Below are 20767 nucleotides of genomic sequence, written 5' to 3'. Positions count from 1 at the left end.
CTGTCAGTCATGTGAACACTTTAGAGCAGAGTGGTAGTTTAGAAAACAATCCAGATCTTAAAAAAGAAGCAAAGAAAAAAGAATTTGCTAAAATTTCACTAAAATGTTTAACTTTTAATGGACTTATTAATTTATATGGTTTATTAAATAGGAATTGCTTGATTCAGTGTCCTTGTTTCAAAATTTTCATTATAATGATTTATTTTAAAAGTTTCTCTTCTATTATATTTTGATCTGTTTTCATGGCATTTCCCAGAGGTGTTTTAATTGTGATAATGCCTTTTTTTTTTTTTTTTAGAAAAAATCAATACACGTGTTTTTTTAGGACATAGTTTCTGCAGAGGGGCAGGTGTTCATTAGGTATTCGCCTTTGAGTTGTGGGCGGCTGCCGTTTGGTTTAATTGCTTATAATAATAAGCTATCTTCACAATTCTATCTGATAAATCTCCTGATTTTATTAAAAAAAAATAAGATGTTCATAAAACTAAATTTAACAGTAAAGCTCCAAATTTATTCAAACTATTATTATTATATAATATATAATATAATTTTATAAAATAGTAGTAGCTTTGTATTTTCTGTAGGTCAGACGTTAGAGCGGTAACACCGTCCGAGTCTCCCTCCGGGTTTTGCCTCCTTCCCGCCGAAAGCAGGGCGGGGCGGACAGTGCGTGACTCACAGCCCGTGTTTGTTCATACTACTTTGAGCGCCATCTTGTTCGTAACTCCCCCACGTATGTGAGTTCTGCTTCTGAGGAGGAGGAGGAGGAAGGAGGAGGAAGGAGGGGGATCCTGTTACCCTTTTTTCCAGCTTTGGACCGGGAACCTCTCTCCGTGTAAACTGCAGTCGCGGTCCTGGTTTTTCTTAGACAAATTCAGCGTTTTCTTCCTTACAGGTCAGAAATGAGCATCGAAACGCTCCTGGAAGCTGCCAAGTTTTTGGAACTGCAAGCCCAGCAACAACAGAAGACACGTGGTAAGTTATTAATATTTTTATTACGGGGAAATGTATGCATATTTAGTACTCTAAATAAAATGATAGAAACACCGGTTGGTAAAACTTGTTAACTTGAAAAATATGTCAGATATTTTTAAGTGAGCTTTTAAAATATTTTTATTTTTAAAAGACTAGTAGAGAACCTGTGTGCATCCCGCGGGAATGAAAATGACAGAAATGGTTGAGTGGGTTGTGTAAAACGCTTTGACATTTTAGTTTTACTTTCGTATCTCACTATTTTATTTTTTTTATTTTATCTATTTATAAATATGTTATATGTGGTTAAATTGAGCTTGTTTCCTTAAATAGAAATCAAATGTTAAATCAAAGTAGCGCTTAAATAGGAGATCTTGCTGCAGTGTCGAGGGGTTACTGCATTGAAACCTGCTGCATTCATGAGCAGCACGCTCCATGGCGTCTCTTATGGGTTTTATACGGTTTTCCTTTCTGTTACTACATGTTTATGATCAAACAAAATCAAATATTTATGAATAAATAACCATAACCTAAAGGGGTGATAATGGGCGGTGGCGCGAGGCATTCCAGACTCATTTAATGTGATGACCTGACACCCTTTATCGGCACCTACACGTGCATCTGTCCCCTCCACGATCTTTGGTTGGTCAAACATAGTTATCGCAGTTTTAACAAACAATTGCGTGACTACTTTAGTATCCTAAATCTAAACAACATAACAAACTCCTCGTTCAGGGCTCATGGAGGCTTTCAGTGTCTGTCTATGACGTGCTTTCTGTAAGCCACGCCCCGAGATTTTTAAGATAATTCTTACCCCGCCCCTGTCACCACGTGCGCGGCGGGCAACCCCTCCCAAAGATTGTTTATGAAAGCGATGACTCACTACTGTTGTGAGTCTGGGTCAGTCATCTGCAGCTCACAGGTGGATTTGTGAATGTTGTACTGCAGATAAAAAAAAACCCTGTGCTTAGAAAAATAAATACCATAGTTTTTTTCAATTAAATGACAGAAAAATACAGATTGTTCTTGCAGTTTGTATTTAACTCCAACTTAAAAAAGATATTGATTAAAATTTGTGCCAAACATGTTAATAATAAACTGCAGTCAACATGGCACAATATGGTAGATAACAAGAACAATAGTAATAACCAAAACAATAATAATAAAACTGACACATGTTTACAAAGGGAGCTTTTAAAATTATAAAATAATATAAAATAAGAATGAAAAAATCTGTAGATTTATTGTCATTATACCAAATAATGTAATAACGATAGTTTTACAGTTATTGATCAGTTGATTTGTAAATATTTTTTAACTTTTGGGTATCTACGTATATTTTTTGTCCTGGATACAAACTCCTCCAGAATTTTGGTCCACACATGGAGACTAATATTAGATAAAAGTAGAAAAACAAAGATATTTACAGGTTTTCACTTCAATTTGTTTATTAATCAAGTTGGGGAAAAAAACAGTTTTCTTTTGGGCTAAATCAGGGGTTTGCAACTTGAGGCTTCAGAGCCTCATGTGGCAAGACAAATGCCAACAATTTAAATAAATATTAAGTTAGTTAGTTAAGCACATGTTCCAATTTATGCTGTGCAATCTTGTCTGTTGTTGTTAAAGAACGTAAATGTATAGACAAAAAAATAGGATTCTACACCAGTGTTGACATGCTTACTTTTGATAGTAGAAGACGCACTAAAGTCACACTCAGAATTTAAATTGATGTATGGCTTAGACAGGATGTATTTTATTTTGAAAAGTCAAAAGTAAAAAGTTGTGGAAAAATGTAATACTGGTATAATTCAATGATTGTAAATATATAGTAATTATAAATGGCCACATTAACATATAGTATATATTTCTTAGACAGCTCTTTGCTGGGTTTTGGACAGTAACCAGACCAAATAGCTCTTTTAGTGAATTTCTGTTCAAACACTTTCTTTACATGCAGCTGCAGTCAAATGACTGTCAGTTTTGCATAGAGGCACAATGGTCACAATGTCATATATGCAGACGGATCAGGCCAAGAGTGAGAGCTCCTGCCTGTCTCCTCTCAGCACCTCCTGTCTTCCTGCATTGGGAAAGCAAAGTCCTCCCCCGTCTGTCCCTCCTCCTCTGCTACTGTAGAGCAGGTCACTATGGGGAAGAAACTAGGCCAGTGTTTCTGTGTGCTGCTGCAGTTATATAACGCCTAAAGAAAATCCGTTTTAAGCTTTTCACATATTTCCTTTTTTTCCTCCCAGGGTTCACATCAAAGTTCTAAGTGATCGCTCGGCTGTCATGTGTGACCTCTTACAAAAGCTCGGTCCAGTCATTAGAACATCTTGTTCTTTTTCTGCTCGTTATTTTCACTCTGAAGAGATTTATTTAGGGTAAAATCACCACTTCACGTGTTAATATTTTACAATAAGAACTTCTACATGTGATGCAGTTGCTGTTCAGATCCAGAAATATATATTTTTTATTATTATAATTGATACATTTATCTATCTTGATTCCATGTTTTTTAGAGTAAAGTGATGCTTGTTTTCTGAACTTTTGGTTATTTTTAGTTTAGAGTGAGAAAGACTGAAGACTCGCCCTAAATGGTCACTCCGAAATGTTGGGTAATACCAGGAACTGATTAAACTAAAAAAAAAACAGTATTCAATAAATGCTTAATTCTCAGATTGATGAAAAAAATATATATTTTTTTTACTTTGAAGGGCCTATACTATGCTTTTCTAAAGTCTGTCAGAGTAAACTATGTCCATATATGATCATATATGCTACCTTTTGGCATAATAAAGAACGACTTATTTATGAAATATGAGTTCTTTCCGTGAGTTTTTTCCTAACCCGAAGTAAGACACGTGAATCTCCGAGTTACTTCCTTTCGCTTCTTGATTTCATGATGTCGTCTTAGAGCCGGCCTTAGCATTATGTCTGCGTTTCTCCCACGAAAACAAAGACAATCTTATCTTTTGAATGAAGACGAATATTTGCCGTTAGAAGCCTCGGCCATCAGTGTACTGGTTGTAGCAAAGGCTGGGGCTAGCTGAGCGGCGAAGCTAGAGGAGGCTGAGCACAGCTTGCTGAGTGGTGAAATTAGCGGCTGATCACCTGCTAGCCGAGCGGCAAAGTTAGCGGCAGAGCACCGCTAAGTGATCAGTGAAGCTAGCTGTTGAGCGGCGAAGCTAGAGGCTGAACAGCAAAGTTAGCGGATGATTCTGGTAGCTGAGCAGCGAAACTAGAGGCTGAGTACCGCTAACTGAGCGTCAAAGTTAGCGGCTGATCACTACTAGCTGAGCGGAGGAATTGGGTGTTTGTGTTAGATTTGGGTTGGTACCGGCAGCACAAACTCTTCCTAAAAGGGCATTTTCTTAATTAGTGACATCAGCTTGTGAGGACCCGCATGTTTTTGTGTATTGGTTGGAGCTGGTGCTCAGGTTTTTAGAGGAATACTCAGAAATCCGTGAACGGATCAAAAATGCCACTTTGAGGTTGTTTTTAGTGAAGTACAAACATTTTAATACACTTAAAAAAGTTGATTTTTCATGGTATTGGCCCTTTAAAATTTTGCCTCCATACAAAATCAGATCAACACCCAATGGAACTAAAAAAAAAAAAAAAACTGAGAGGAATCAAGTCAGTTAGACACAAATGAACTCAGTTCACTGGGAGGTTTTGAAGGTATTGAACTAGTTAGCTATTAAACTGTGTAATCTAATAAACAGATAGAGGAGCATCACGGCTTCCAAAACAACATCATTCTGTAGAAAAGGGTGTTTATCTTGTTGCCTGCATTCAAAAGAACAAATCTGCAGCTCTGCAGAGCGATTGTGACACACCGCAGTGTCCCGATCCCCCTCATGATGACATCAATCAACAAACTAACATCCAAACACTTCTGAAGAGCAGTGCTACCATGGCAACGGCAGCTTTCTCCTGACAGCATTCATATATTATGAAGTTAGTGTCATGATGGCGCTTGCTGTAGGAGTTATTCACTCTTCATCAAGCAGAGGCTTCTTTTACAGTAAAACATTCTAACTAACGTGACTGAATGTTTTTAGTGCTTCCAAAATGTTGCCACATCATAAATTCTCCACATTGTTAGAGTGGACCAAAATAGCTGTGTAGTGAGGAGTGCCTCTGGCTGTTATTGAATGTCGAGCTGACATGTACTCCGGTTCCCGGCATGGTCAGTGTGACTGACGGGGATTTCGTTCCTGATGCTTCTCCGTTAAGGCTTCACGTTCTGGAGTCTGTGGAGGGGCAGAAAAAGTGATCCCCTTAAAATGAAAAATGACCTTTTAATCCACCACTTTAAAGTCACACTCTAATTATATATTTTTTTTCTATTGTAAAATTGCTCCCAGTGGTCTTTTAATTATGATTGTTGTTTTTAGCAAAAATCAAAAAGTTTGTTTTTTTTAAGGTTATTTCTACTTGATTTTCATTGGGTGGGTCTTTAAAAAAACTTTTTTGCCTCTTCTCTAAGTAAAAAAAACTAATATTAATATTCTAAGGGGTATCACAGCACCTGGAGGATTTTGGGTTTGTTCTACTGACCCGTCTTGGTTTCTCCCACAGAGGAAGATCTTAAGGAAAAGCTGTGTCTGCAGAAGAGGACTGAGTTCAGGCTCTGCGATGTAAACTACAACTCAACAAATCATGTCAACAATGTCTCCAAAGTGGAGGAGCGTCGCCCCGAGTGCCGCCCGGTACCCACGCCGCCGTCCCTGCCTCTCCCGTCCGTGCCTGTTTCCGTAATCCCCATCCCCGTGGTCACTCCCAACCCCATAGGCGCTCTCCCTCTGCCCGTTGCCACGCTTTCACCTCCGGCTGCTCCTCCACTCGCGTCCCCCAAGAGAGACCCCCAGTCCCCCCAGGAGCAAAGTGCCGCCGCTTTGCTCTGCTCCTCCCAGCCCAAAGCTGACCTCCCACCCTCGGCGGTGACCGGAAGCCACAGGCGGCTGATTCAGGAAAACCACCCCCAGCTCATCGCCCAACAAGCTAACAACACTAAAGTGCAGCAGCAGACGCACCAACCCCTGCTTCAGAGCTATCCCGGCCCGATCGTCTCCGCCCCAAAGGAGCTGGCTCTGCTCCCCCCCTCAGGGCCGGTGTTTCAGTCCTCACCCCCTCAGAACGGCCCCATCAGCCGGGGCAGTCCTACCGATGATGGCCGCCAGCTGGACTATAAGAAGAGGCCTGGGGGGTAAGAGTAAAGCACTTCACCTCCTCCAGCTGGTCTAAAATGAATTTATCTTTTGTAATCACAAAAAAGAATTCAAACATAGATCTAAAACCACAAGAAAATGTATGATTTGAATGCATTGCTAGTAGACTGAAAAGGTCACTTAGTCTTTTTTTAATTTGGTGTTAAGAAGCAAAACTGATACAATTCTGCTTTAAAAATGTCCCATTTGACTAGATTTGAATCATTTCTTGTCCTCTCTTAGAACATCATCATCTATGCTGTCTGTGTTGTTGCAGGGCAGGCACAAGAGAAGTACACAACAAGCTGGAGAAGAACAGGTGCGTCCAACGTGTTCTCATTTTTGTTTCACGTGTCAAAGTTTCTCTGGAATTTGACTAAAGTGTCTGTACGTTGAGCTATTTGACAAACGCGTACCAAGCAAACATTTGAATGACACAGTAGTGGAACAGAATGACAGCTGTCTTCATGTCCGCCTCCGACAGACGGGCGCACCTGAAGGAGTGCTTCGAAACACTGAAGAAGAACGTCCCAAACATCGACGAGAAGAAAACCTCCAACCTGAGTGTCCTCAGGAGTGCACTGAGATACATCCAGGTACATGAATGGCTTAAACACCCACTCCAATGAAAATTGTATTCTTAGCATGTTCTTGTAATATTTTCATTTTCATAAAAGTATTTAGGATTAAAACCGGATAAGATTGCAGACAAATAGATCCATGAACGTTTTCGTTTTCCTGGTGTGAGCTGGCATCTGTCTCAAAACTATATTGCTGGATAACTCTACCATTGTTGGCTTAGAGTTGTGAGGGACTTTAAGCTAGCAGGTAAGAGCGCAAACAAAGGGATGATGGGAGATCAGTGGAGGCTTACTTCCGGGCCAATGGCTCCACCCACAACTCTGAGGCAAATTTTTAATGCAGCTCTGCTGAAACTATATTTTAGAAAATAACACTTTTTTCCCCTAAAAATGACATAATCATAACTATTGGCCACAGATTGGAGTGGGACTTTTAAATTGATTATTGTGTATTTCAGATCAGACATAATCCATGATGTTGCCATGAACTCACACAAACACTCGTTCTAATACACTTAAACGTTCATCATTTTAAAATGTATTTTTAAAAACCTAATTAAAGACAAAAAACAAAAAAAACAAAAATCGGGGTGAAAGTGTGTGTAACCCCTTGATGCCTGAATTTAATTCCAGCTATGAAGTATTTTTTTTTTATTAATTAAGTGCTAAATAATTCATCAATAGGCATCAATGGGTTCAAATTGTTTGTGTTGCAAACATACTTTTTGATTAGAGTTTTTATTAATTTTTATATCTTTTATTTGGTCAAATAAAATTAAAATAATAGAAAAAATATACAATTTTTAATATTTTGTTGCATTTGTTTGTAAAGTATTTGTAAATTCAGATTAGGATTCTTTTTAGTGATTACTTAACAAAACGTCACAAAAGAGCATATTTGAACCATTATTTTCAGAACTTTTAAAAGAAAAAATGGCACTGAACACTTTAAGCTGTTTAGTATTAAAATAGCTCATTCTTTTGGATGGTTAGATTAGTGTTTTTTACATTTTGATCTGCACAGGAACATATGTTTATTAGTTGGTACAGTATGAAAGAGTCGAGCATCGTGATTGGTTCTGGTTCTGTCTGGTTCGTGTTCAGACTGTACAGTAACTCGTTCCATTGTTTAGTGTGTTTCTCTCAGTGCTGTCATGACTCAGCATGTGCTTGATTGGACGTTTGTTGTAAACAGTCAAAGGTCCACAGCTGGCCACGTTTGATTGTTGCGTACAGCGAGAACTGGAGCTGAGTTTGTGGTACAGCTACAGTGAGAGTGGGTTTGTGTAGTAAGTGTTTCATGTTCTTCTAATACTTGGTACACTTCTAGTATCCTCAGATTGTAGCTCATGAAAGAAGTGACTCTGTTTCTTGGTGTCCTTAATAACAGAACATTGTTTGAGTTTTGTTGACCGAGAAGCTTCAATGTGGCTTCTCTCCTGGCTTTAGGTTCTGAGGGGGGAGGACTAGATGGGTTGCAGAGCTCAACACCCACTTTCCCTCTCTATGATTCTGCAACCTGTTGTGTCGCTCTGTTCAACTGGGAAATTGGCTTTCTTTTATTTTTCACCCATCACCACCAGGAAAGAGGGCTGGATTAGACATAAACAGAAAACTTTCACGTAAAGATCTTCACTTGTAGAAGTTCCTGTCGGCCCTCACATGTTCTGCAGGTCACAGCCATTGACTGTATATAAAGGTGGACAGAGCAGCTGTGATGTCAACCTTATCTCTGGCTCCAGCAAAATAAAGCCAATTCAGTCGCCATTTTTCTGCAGCAAGTAGATGACAGTGATTGGTTTAAGTCGGTCTGAGCAACTATGGTAACTACTGTTGCCAATCAGGAGCGAGCTTGTTCGAAGTCCACACCCCCTTCACTGAAAGCGGCTCGGGACAATCAAATGTTTGAGGTGGGCCACATGCTTTTACTGAGCCATCTGATTGGTCAGCTTATAACTTGAATAACTTGCAATAAAGAAAAAATACATGAAAAAAATGGGATTAGAAAAAGGATGTTAATGAAAATGTTTCACAGCAAGAATGGTTATTCTGAGAAATAGAAGGATTGAGTAGTAGCTGTTTTTTTCTCAATAGAAGTCAACGGGATTTTGACTTCTTGTTTTGAAGACAATTTATGTCATAGATACCTATCATCATACGTTCATAGCAATCGTCTCCTTATTAACAGCCTTGCAGCCCCCACCGTACCAAAGTAGCAGTAAAGAGTTTTGTACATGATGTTGATACAGACGTTTAAAATCTATCAACAAAATATAGAGTTTGAATAAGTGAACTATACCGACAAGGATTGGAAAGCTTACGACTTCCAGTATTGTTTCACTTGTTGCTTTCCCCCGCCTCTATAATTCCTAGCCAATGACTGAAGAGATCTTTAGTCATGTGTTTTTGTTTACAAGTTTTAGTTCAAAACAGTTTGAATACACATGGTTCATGACCTGATCGAGACCAAATTAGGTGAACTGAGTCGGAATACACCCTTAAAACTGAAAATGTTCTCGTGATTGACATCCCTTCAGAGAGACAAAGACAGTTGTTTATCTCGTGTGGTGAAAAAGACTTTAGTCACTGGTGGCTTTTTCCATTGACTTTGTGACGGAGTGGCGAAACAGACAGGAACTTCAGGTAGAAGACGAGTGAGTCACAGTGGGTTAACCCTGCGTCCCGTCCACCTCTTGACTGACAATAACCTGGCAACCCAGCATTTCCTTTCCTCTGCATGGTTTTTTTCACTTGCTAAATAAACTTTAAAGCGTTCATTGCACCTAAGCTGACCATGACTCAGCATTTATATGAAGAAAGTTTACGTAGATTATAGTGCATCATGTTTCTCTGCTAAACAGAGGAGTGTTTGTGGGTTTCACCCTAAATAAAGTCTCTCTCCTTCAGCCCGTAGCGTAGAAAGCTGTAAAATAAGACCTGATGCCTTCGCGCTCTGCTCCCCCCTCCCTCGCTGTGCCCTGCCCCTCTTGAGCTTTTAAGGCCACATGAGCGGCAAGCACATGGCTACCCTGAACTGCGTGACGTCACCCCCACCCTCTCTTCCTGCGCTCAGCCCCCGCCCAGCTCGGCAACAGGCAGGACTCGCTGTACCACCAGGCTGGGGGGGGGGCGGTAAACAGGGCTCAGCTTACTCCACTCCCGCCTCGTTTCCTCTGCACCTCCAGTCTGATCTAACTGAAATGCTAAACAAAAATTCATATTAATTGAATTTCATTTAACTTTTCAAACACTTGCTTGTTTCGAAGGTTTGTTAAATAGGTCAGCTATGATTTATAAAAACTCGATGAATCATGTGCAAAGGTACCCCCCCCCAGTTTAGAACCCAGACAGGCGTTTAATTGTTGAACTCAGGAACCACGTGAAACCCTGCTAGAAAGAGACGGGGGTTTATGGCCGCCAGCGTCACAAGACCTGTGTGCGGGTGGAGGAGCGTGTCTGCAACGTGGCCCGCTCAGCTGCTGGCCCTTTAAGAGACGCCAGCCGTGCACTGCAGAGTACAGCTTGTAATGCTCCCTCTGCAGCCCTCCCCTTCTTGTTTTCGGCGAGGCCATGTGCTCAGCACTCGCATTGCTTGTGACAGCTTGTGCCGTGTTTACCTTGCCTACGCACGCACACACACACACAGTTCAGCCTATCGTGGCACTAATCTAGATTTTTACACACAAACAGAGCTGAGGTCTCATCCCTGTGGGAGGAGGCGGCGGCGATTGCTCAGGGGGAACATGGTCATGTGCGAGGAATCAAAAGGGTTCTTGGGATCTTGTTGGCCGGCCAACCTGGTGACACGATTAACAGGATAATGAAGACATGCCCATCTGTTAACGCTTATTTATCAGGGTTATGTGGTTGATCTCCGATAGCTCCAAAAAAGATGACAACGGCGGCCGCTACTGTAAAACGGAGAGTTCATCGGGTTTTTGTGGAGCGTTTCTCATCCCTCTATGAGTCACAGGTTGAAACGCACACTGTTGTTGAACCACACACCCGAGCGTGGAAAAAAAAAAGAAGCAGTCTGACCTACTTGATCCTCCTTTCACAGCTGTTTGAGGGAAAAAAAATCACATATTGTCAGAGGAAATTAAACGCCACCTTTTTTTTTTTTTTTCTTTTTGCGTGAAAGAAAGTGTACATTAGTTTGAGGTTACCAAGGATACCTAGGGAGGATTTCTCTAGTTTCCCTGGCAACCAGCTTGGGCTACATCATGACAGTGCCGGGTATGGAGACACAGATGCTGCCAACTACATTCAGACTGATGGATGCAGCTCAGGAGTGGACTGGACACGAGGAGCACGTTAGAAATCACTACGGGTCTGTGAACTGTTTTCAGATGGAGTAAACAACAACAAGACACAAACTAAAAACTTAGATTCACTGACAAAAAGTACTTTAAAGTACTTAACAATAATGTGAACAAAATCTTTTTGGGATGTGATGGAGGCCCCCCGGTGGGCAGCGGCAGAAGTGCAGATGCATTTCTAATCCTGGATAAAGAGTAGACAGACAGGTGCCAAATCACTCAGGACCCGCCTGTTGTCCCGCTTTTGCTATTTGCGTCCACGCTCATTGTGTTCTCATCTGCACAAAACACAGGAAGCATTCTCACAGTTTGGGGGTAAAAAGAGGAGAGAAAACAGACATACATTTGTTTTAATCTGAACACTTACAGAGGCTTGAACACTAACAGGAAGTCCACCTTATGGGAAGAACAGCTTTATGGTCTTGAGTCATCGAGTTTCACAGTCACTTCTCTAAGCAAGGCGATGGAGCATGGGAGGACGGCTGACTTTGACTAATGCGCCTGGTTTAAAAACCCTCCACGACCATGTTGTATTTTGTACCGCTCTGTAGCTGCAAAATATATCTTTAGACAGTCAGAGCTACTGAAAGGACTGAAATTGAAGTTTTGGTGCTTTAACTCGTCGTGCTGTAGGAAGTCCAGCTCTGTCAGCTGCTTCAGTAAAACTGGGTCACCTGGAGTCACTGCCAGGAAGCCCCTCCCACTTTCCTGCCTGCTCTCTTCCTCCTTTAACTCCAGCTGATATTTTTGCTCTCTGTAGTCGCTCTAGATTGACTGAAAGCATCACATTTATTTCGTTTTTGCAGAACGGTAAAACCTGTGTGTGTGAATACAAACAGAAATCGTTTTTATGGTTACAGTAAGAAGTTTGTAGCTGGTTTTGTCACTCTGATCATAGTTTAAAACTGAGGCTCTTTATTTTACTTTACATTTAAAGATTCTCTACATTTAAAGATTTAAAAACTGCAATTTTTCAGTGAGGAGAAAAAAATCAAAAACTAAAAATGCACATTTGTTGCTCAGTCTGAGCAGATTTCTGTTTCTAATCCTGTATGTCAAACTCAATCACACAAGGGGCCAAAATCCAAGACGCACCTTAGGTCACGGGCTGAACAGGATAAACATTTATTGAACACTCTAAAACTACATATTTAAAACTTTAAAAACGTAACTTTTTAGCATAAGTATGAATAAAAATAGGCAGAAATTTTATTCCAGAGTAAATCAACCTTAAATAACTTACATTTTACTCTCCATTAAATATATATTTTATCAAAATTACACAAGTTGGAAATAAACTAAAAGTCTAAAGAAAAAACACTCAAATTTCCCTACTTTTTTTTGTAATTTTCTATGAAAAATTGCGGCCAAAAAATTTTTATCTCTATAAAATATATATTGTTGAAATTACCCAAAATATGAACGTGCTGACGAAAAAACAAACAAAGCCTGAAAATGAAATTTGTACTTTTAGCAAAAACACATCAAATCATTTTTTTTCTTTTTGTTTTGCCCTTAGTTATTTTATCCAGTTATTTTTTTTTTGGACCATGAGTGAGAGGGAGGGAGAGGATGATGACACCCTTATGGAGTAATACACTGTGGTCCAAAAAGAAAGCTAGAGGTCATTAGAATTGGCTGGATGTAACTTTGACACTTGTGCTCTACTGTGATGGACAGTGAGGGGCATTTTGTGGCAAACTTTGAAAAGGGTTTTTGTTTTCTCTTGATATCATTCCAGACGTTGAAGCGCAAAGAGAAGGAGTACGAGCACGACATGGAGAGACTAGCCAGAGAGAAGATCGCCACCCAGCAGCGGCTAGCAGACCTGAAGAACGAGCTGAGCCAGTGGATGGACGTGATTGAGATCGAGCGTGTCCTCCGACAGACCGTGCAGCCAGAGGAGGATCAGGTGTCCACTTCCACAGCCTCAGGTAAAAAGGGGGAGGGGCCATTTGTTCTGAGCTGACGCACTCGAGACTCGTTGTTTCAACGTCTTTGTTTGCGGTTGCAGAAGGTGAAGACATTCTGGACGAAGACCTAGAGGAAGAGAGACCACACACTGCCTTACCCTCTCTGCCTCACAACATGAAACCTGAGCTGCACAAGACTGCCACACTGCCTCCCGCCCCCTCCATCATCGCTCATCACAACTCCATCCAGAGCAAAGTCCCCCTGCTCCAACCGCAGACTCTTCTAGCCGCTCCCCCCCAGCCGCCCTTGAAGCCCGCGGCCCCGTTCACCCTCACAGTCACCACGTCGAGCCCGGTCGCTGTAAGCCAGCCCATAATGCCCACCCAGGCTCAGATGGCAACCCCACCCAGCGTGCACCCAACCGTCATCGCCCACGCGTCAGTGTCCCACCCCTCAGTCATCCAGGCAGTGAACCACGTCATCCACGCGGGGGGTCCCAAACATGTCGCCCAGCTGGCCCCCTCCACGACTAGTTCTGTGCAGCTGACCCCCAGTCACCAACCCATCGGACATATCACTGTGCACCCCGTGGCTCACCTCAGCCAGCACCTATCCGCCCTGTACCCCCAACCCATGTCTGTAACGCAGCCAGCCGTGGTGGGTCATATCACTTCCGCGCTGAACCACCCCCACCCTCAGGTGAACGGCACCACCACCCCCCAAGCAGCTGCCGCCATCGTAGGAAAGCAGGCCCAAATGATGGCGCACCCCCCGCAGCTGGTGGGGCAGACGGTGCTCAACCCCGTGACAATGGTGACTATGTCCTCGTTTCCCATCAGCACTCTGAAGCTCACCTGAACACTGCCATGAGGTGCTCCACGGCGCCACCGCCACACCGACGAGAGGAACTCCACGCTCCGATCAGGCCATTCAACTTAGTGCACCAGATGTGTGGGACTGGAGGGGTTGATCATCATTCAGAACGGGGCAGCAGACACAAACGCCCGTCAGCCCCAGCCTAACAAGCTGGCTGACCGCATTAGAGATCGAGCAGGCGTGTCGTGTTCTGTGGGTCTAGTCATTCAAAACCACAGTTCTGATGACCCAGGAGTGTTTCACACAGTAACATGCTGCACTGACTCCTCTGCAGGCTCTAGCTGAGCAGGTTTTAGGAGAGCTGGACCTCCAGCACACTCAGAATGTGACCGGTGGAGCTCCTCCTCTCCAGCAGCAGCACATGCTGCCCGGCTGGAAGGAAACCACGGAGCGGAATCCACCACTGCCCGGAGCGGCAGTCATCAGGGTTCTGAGCGCACCGCAACAGCGCCCCCTTCTGCCCGGAGCGGCTCCTCACGTTAAGAAACACTGATGGATGGATAGAAAATACAGATAATGTGCAGCTTGGTCTGGTTTTGGTTCATGACAATCAAGATTTTGTCAATATTAATATTTGTTCTTTTAAACTTTTGAAGACGAGAAGAATGCAGTTTTTTTTTAATAACACAGCTGCTACTTAGGTTTAAATCATTTTACCAAATAAGATCTATTCTCATTCATGGAACGTGTAGACTCTACAGCAGGGGTGGGCTCACTTTTTGACTCGTCGACCACAAAGGTTGTAAAATTGAACAGGAGGACCAAACCAGGAGCAGATGGCTGGTTTTGGTAATCCACCTCAAAAGAGAAAGAAATAACATGCAAAAACCATGCCTTAATTTAGATTGTAAATCGATATATCTATTGTAAAATAGAACATTTTTAGGTTTTTATTTCAAAGTTTGTGGCTTTTCTTCTCATTTTAGGGTCAATTAAATGGTAAATGGCGTATACTTGTATAGCGCTTTCTACCCTCCTTCGAGGGCCCAAAGCGCTTCACAGTCACAGACCCATTCACGCACACATTCACACAATGACTTGGTCCCACAGAAAATAACCCAAACTTTCCACGGGCTCACACTACATCCGGTCCGGTCCAGCCTCTCCTGCGCTCTGTATCCGTTTCGTTGGCATCAAATTTTTGTCAAGAGCCGAGCCAGAGCACTTTTTGTGAAGTTGGGGCGATTAATGACCTACACTGGAAGTCATGCGAGTGCGTCCGGTACATTTTTGATGATAAAACCTATTTTCCGCTGTTCTCGCTGTTTTCACCGTGTTGTAAACATTACGTCATCGTGACGACAAACCCCGATCTGCCCTACTTGTCACACAATAAATGAAGTCTAAACAAGACAAAAGTATTTCTACAAGTTCAGTGCTTACCCGTTGTAGAAAATGAAGTGTTGTGACTATAATTCAGAATTACGGCAGAATGAGGGCTTGTTTACAAGTACTTCTTATAGAAATGATGAGTAATCATGTTAACCTATGGCGTCGACCGGATGCAGTCCAAGAGAAATGTTGCGCTTGGTGTCACAGAACAACAGGGAAAATAAAAACATTACTAAGGATTCTCAATATCATTTATTCCAGTTTGGCGGGACAGATTAAATAGTTTAAGGTCGTAGTTTGCCCACCCCTGCTCTACGAGCCAAGTCCTGGGTTTACATACAGAGGTCCATAAAGTTTAGTAAAGTATATTTCTTGGCAGATGATAGTATGGTGTGTGTCTGCATGCTGTGAGTGCATGCTGTGATGTTGTTCATTTTGTGCTATCTTAAGCTCAGAACCCGACTCAGAACCACTGGGTCTGGTCGTTGATGCGTGTGACTGTGGCAAAGGTTTTGAAGGATTTATGGGGGGGCGGGGCTGGTGCAAAGAGACTTTTAATAGTTTAAGAGCGTCCTTTATCAAAGCTAGCACTGTGAACATTTTCTGCTGTCTCCTTACAGGTAACTTAGCACTTAGCCGGACGGCAGCACGCTGTGCTCTCCTGAATGAATCTGAATGTACTGATCTCTAGAAGGATTTGGAGTAGAGCACTCCACTCGAGATGAACCCTCTTTTAAACAACATTATTATAGTATGTAACATTTAAGAGATTTTGTATTTTAAAATTTACTATTGCTTGTTTCTGAATAATGTTTAATGTAAATTTTATACCCCTCCCCTTTGTTGGGACCATGTATAGTGCTGTGTCAGAAGAGGTAACATTAGACCTCTTCCCTTATTCATTTGAAAATCAGCTACTTCAGATTGTATCAGCCCTTTTCATTTTAATATTTTGTTTTGAAGCAATATTGAAGCAGGGATTTTTTTTTGTTGGTTTGTTTCTCGTGGAAACCTTTTTTTTTCTTCCCACTTTCAGATTTTGTGCAAATGATTGTGGGACGTTGTATTTTCAACCTATTGCAGCAAAACTAATGTTTAAAAGTCAAACAGGGATAAATATACTTGAAGAAGTAACAGTTTACTGGTGTGTTTTCCCTATGGAGAAAGTTCAAGGTGTATATAGCCTGTAAATGTTGGGCTGCATATAGATAAAACTGTATCATCTAAAGAGATTGGGAGAATATTTCAACTTTAAAATCTATTAAAAATATACTTAATAAATTGTTTTATGTTTGCACATGTTCAATTTTGTCTTTTTTCTTTGAGTACTGTATTGCAAAAAAGAAAAAAAATATAGCACTAAGCGGACTAATATAATCACAATCTAATATTTTATTGGAGTTTGTGTTCTACCTTTAATTTCCTGTGATTTGTTTATATTTGTAGAAAGAATTCGAGATTTGATGACCTGTTTTTAAGAAATATTCATATTTAAACCTAAAAAAATATTTGGCTTAGAAAGCTTTTCTCATCTCAAAACATTTTATTCTAAAACACAATTTAATTTAAAGTATATATTAGGACTGGGTTGATAAAATCGATTAATGGATCTAAGCTTTATGGATCAATAATCAATCTGTAGAGGACTAAATAAATATCTTTACATACTCAGGCAAAAATAAACTTTTTTTAAAGTTGTCTAAAGTACCTTCTTTGCTCATACTTTCTTCTTCTTCTGGAAAAAGGTATAATGCTATAGCGTGATCGCCACCTAGTGGCCAAACTGAAACACCCTCCAGGAAAGGCAGAACAATTGCTGGTTTTCTGCTTCTCCGATTGAGAATCGGAGAAGCAGAAAACAAGAAAGGCGAAAACAATATCAAAATGAACTTTAATTATTTAAATAATTAAAATCCAAAAATCATTCCACACTGGAAAAAAATAGTCTATAAAAATTGTAAAATTGGCTATGAACACTCATATTTAGGTATCCTGTTCTTTCTATTTGAAATATTATGTCCTAAAATAAGTGTGTGGTGTTAAAAAATGTTTGATGTCTTAAAGCAGATGCATGTATAAATGCTGTATCTACCTATACTCCCTGACTCTTAAGATCAGCTTATAATAAATTGAAGGCCTAATTGAGAACATAAAGAAAAAACAATATCTGAGAAAAGAATTGTATTCCCGTTTTATTATAACGTTAGAATCTTTACATGCTGTCCTGCTTAACACCATTTCCTTTAAACTTTGTTACATAAATATTTTCAAAAATGCAGAATACCAAAAATAAAGTAAAACTAACTGATAAACAGAAGTATTGCCCGACTCACAAATAAAAGCTCAGGAATGTTGTTTAACAGAAGCAACACAAGTCAGAGCAGTTTTACAATAAAAGTAACTGTCAAGAAAACATAGACTTTAGGTCAGGAAATGAGACTGGAATTCTTCTTTACAGACAATAAATCATTTTGGACAACATGTTGGAAGAAAGAAATAAAAACCCAAAACAGATAAAGTTTCTTTGAAACATAAAATGAACCCCAGAAATGAACAAATAGACATAAAACTGGTCTTTAAATTCTGACTTTTACTTTCAGTGTTTTGTAAAAATAAATACTCTCTTCTGGAAGCCCATGCTTTGCGAATCTTGCATATCTTCTAAATTCTGGCCCTGAAAGAAATCGACTTGTGTATTTTAAAAGGTTTGTCCTTAAGCACATAGACATTGCGAGGAGGAAGCATTACTGGTCAGAGTGAACTCCAACCATCAACCACATCAGCCAAAAGCATCCTGATGCTGTCAGATATTCAAAGGATGCAGACACATTTAAATGTACACGAGGAGGAAGTCGATTCAGCTCTTAAAGAAAGAAATGAAGTGTACATCTGCATCAATCCAACTTGGAGTATAAAAATAATAGTCAGTTTATGAATGTGATAAAGAAATTTAAATACCATATTTACAAATCGGTCTAGTAAGAAATAAACAGATGTGTTGATGTAAACGCACCAACAACCAAACAGGCGTGTGATCATGTTATATAAAAATGTTGATATGTGGCAGATTTGTTCATCAATCAGACAAAGGGGGGTTTAGGGCACAAATGTAAAAAGTTCTGGAGAAAATAAAGCGGATGCAAAGGTCACAATATTAGCTCATCTTCTTTCACGTCCATTTGTGGATGACACACAGCGCTGTGTTTGAATTGGAAGTGGAAGAGAGACTCCAGGGTGCTCCTCTTGTTTTGTTTTGGATGCATAGTGTTCTTAGTGGCCGTCCTTCTGAGTGATCAAATGGTCCTGGTACCTCTGCAGCATCTCCTTCACCCGCCGCAGCTGTGAGGACAGACCAAGAAGACGTTAGAGATGCCGCCTGCTGACCGGCTGCACAGCTCCATCCGCTCTTTACACGCAACTGCACGGATCGATAACATTCAGAGATCATGTGATGGGTCATGTGATCTGAACATGGAGGGAAGCAGCGCATCCTTAGCTGAGCTGCAGGATTATTCATGACAAAAGTCAAGCTCAGTTTTGCTTAATTTGATTTTTCTTAAATTATCCCAGTTAAAAACACATTTCTAAACTCCTAATAGGAGATAGATACTTTCTGCAGAAACTATAAAGTCGTGAATTATTTATTTGCTTCAAACAACCGTTAGACTGAGCTCTCTTGCAGGATAAGCTGTCGGGTTAACAAAGAAAATGTAATAAACAAATGAGGAAAAATAAAGTTTATTTATTGAAATGAAGAGATTCTTGCAGGATTTGTGGAGGGAGGAGAGAGGGAACCTTACAGGTTTATATGCATTTGACTTTAACTTAACATCAGGGTCGTACTGGACTTTCACAACACTACGACAGAGTATTAGGGCCGCCAAAAAACAAAACAAACAAAAAAAGTCATATTATGAGATTTAAAGTTGCAAATTTACATTAAGAAAATTGTCATAATTTATCCTAATATTTTCATAGTCATAAATATATGACTTCATTCTTGTAATTTAACAGTTATTACTTTATTCTCGTAAATTTACAAGATTTAAAGTCATAATTAAAAAATAAATGTTTGCAAACTGGCCTTAATACTCCGTTGTACAACACTAGTAAAATCACCAAGAAAAATAAATAAATGGAAGATAAATAAATTTAATAAATAAATAAAATTAATTTTGGAAAAATACGTTAGGCATGTAGTTAATAAAATTTAATTATTTTTTTTAAAGGCTTCTCATAAAAGTATAATATATAATATATATAAAATAGTGTAAATATAATATCCTAAAATGTGTTAATTTTCTTAACTTGAAAACTGTAAAAGATTTAAAATAATAAAAAAAGTTGATATTGCTGCTCTGAATCCTGAAATAATTTTAAAACGCTTCACTAAAACTGGATTTCACTGTAATACTGGTTTGTCTTTTTCCTTTTTATGACAAAATCAATAAAAGCTTACGGTTTCACAGTTTAAGGGAGTAAAACAGTTGTGAAATGCACAGTGACATCATTTCCTGTTTGAGGGTTAAAATCAAAATCTACACGAGAAAGGGCTTCTATGTGAACAGAATCTTTCAGCGGTTTTCGGGTCAGTGTGTTTCCTGGTCAGGCTCTGCGTGCTCAGAGTTGTGAGGAGCCTCATGCTCTCGGTCATGATGCGACTCCGGCTCGTGGTCGGCGTGCTGTACCTCCTCGTCTTTCTCTCGGATGAGCTTTTCTGTTTCGCTCTCCGTCACCGCAGGCACCATGGGGATGGGGAAGTCGGTGCCACTCTCTCTGGTTAGCTTACTACGCACAGGGGGAGGAGAAACACGTCGGCATTACATAGGAAAAGTAATTAATTTCAACTAGAATCATTTCATTTCCATTGCAACATTGGAAAGCAGGGCTTCCAGCGTGTGCATACTTGCGGTTGCGCTCCTTAACGACCATGCGGGTCATGCTCTGGATGCACTGGGCTCTGTAGTTCTCGTAGTGAGTCTCTCGGGTCACATCTTTAAGGTCTTGCATGTGTGTGCGAACAAGCATGTTCCTGAGCTTCACAAAGTCACAGTGGGCCGAATTCTCCACTGAAACCAACAAACCAACAATCAGCTGAACACACTAGTTCTGTATCAAAAGATCACAAAAACAACGACCTGACACTGTAATGAAGAGACTTGTTGACTACCTTCAACGATGCCCCATGGGTAGAGACGGCCTCGCACTCTTTTCCCTTTGGCCTCCACCACGGTGTTGCTACCGATGACGGCAAAAGGAATGCTTTCCTTCAGAACAGAAGAACCAGAACGTTAGTGATGTGTAAATGCGCAGAGCAGAGTCATCTTGTGTTCAACAAATGTGTGAATTTATAGCAGATTTTAGGACAGAATTTAACTTTAAAGCACACCTTCAACTCAAGGTCTTGTTGCTTGAACTCCTCATCTTCATCAGAGTCGCAGTCGGGGAATTGATATATTTTGATTCCGTACTGCTCAATCTCCTCTCTGATCTGTGTGAAAATGACAGAGAGTTCTTTGAAGCTCCGCCCTGCGTTACTTCTGTAATAACCATAGATGAAAGC

At 40.6% G+C, this 20767-nt stretch overlaps 2 protein-coding genes across 5 annotated transcripts in view; one reads left to right on the top strand and one right to left on the bottom strand.

Moving 5' to 3' along the window:
• The first annotated feature begins 636 nt into the window (after positions 1-636).
• Positions 637-16510, top strand: mnta (MAX network transcriptional repressor a). The gene is made up of 6 exons (XM_024277776.2): positions 637-975; positions 5554-6181; positions 6460-6501; positions 6667-6778; positions 12824-13016; positions 13097-16510. The coding sequence occupies exons 1-6, from the start codon at positions 903-905 to the stop codon at positions 13852-13854; spliced, it is 1806 nt and encodes a 601-aa protein (XP_024133544.1). The 5' UTR covers positions 637-902; the 3' UTR covers positions 13855-16510.
• Positions 16511-17372: 862 nt separating this feature from the next.
• The window catches only part of sept4b (septin 4b), a 34707-nt gene continuing 31312 nt past the window's right edge, over positions 17373-20767 (bottom strand). For all 4 annotated transcript variants that reach the window (XM_024277780.2, XM_024277777.2, XM_024277778.2 and 1 more), the window contains 5 exons: positions 20594-20695; positions 20375-20471; positions 20111-20273; positions 19893-19992; positions 17373-18543 (listed from right to left, as the gene is read on the bottom strand). In XM_024277780.2, coding sequence (XP_024133548.1) covers positions 18475-18543; positions 19893-19992; positions 20111-20273; positions 20375-20471; positions 20594-20695 — 531 coding nt within the window. In that variant the 3' untranslated portion in view covers positions 17373-18474. The remainder of the gene's footprint in view (positions 18544-19892; positions 19993-20110; positions 20274-20374; positions 20472-20593; positions 20696-20767) is intronic.

This window comes from Oryzias melastigma, linkage group LG13 (assembly GCF_002922805.2).
Source record: "Oryzias melastigma strain HK-1 linkage group LG13, ASM292280v2, whole genome shotgun sequence".
In the NCBI taxonomy this organism is placed as follows: domain Eukaryota; kingdom Metazoa; phylum Chordata; class Actinopteri; order Beloniformes; family Adrianichthyidae; genus Oryzias; species Oryzias melastigma.
The sequence above is the reverse complement of the archived record's forward strand: the minus strand, read 5'-3'. Positions and strand labels throughout refer to the sequence as shown.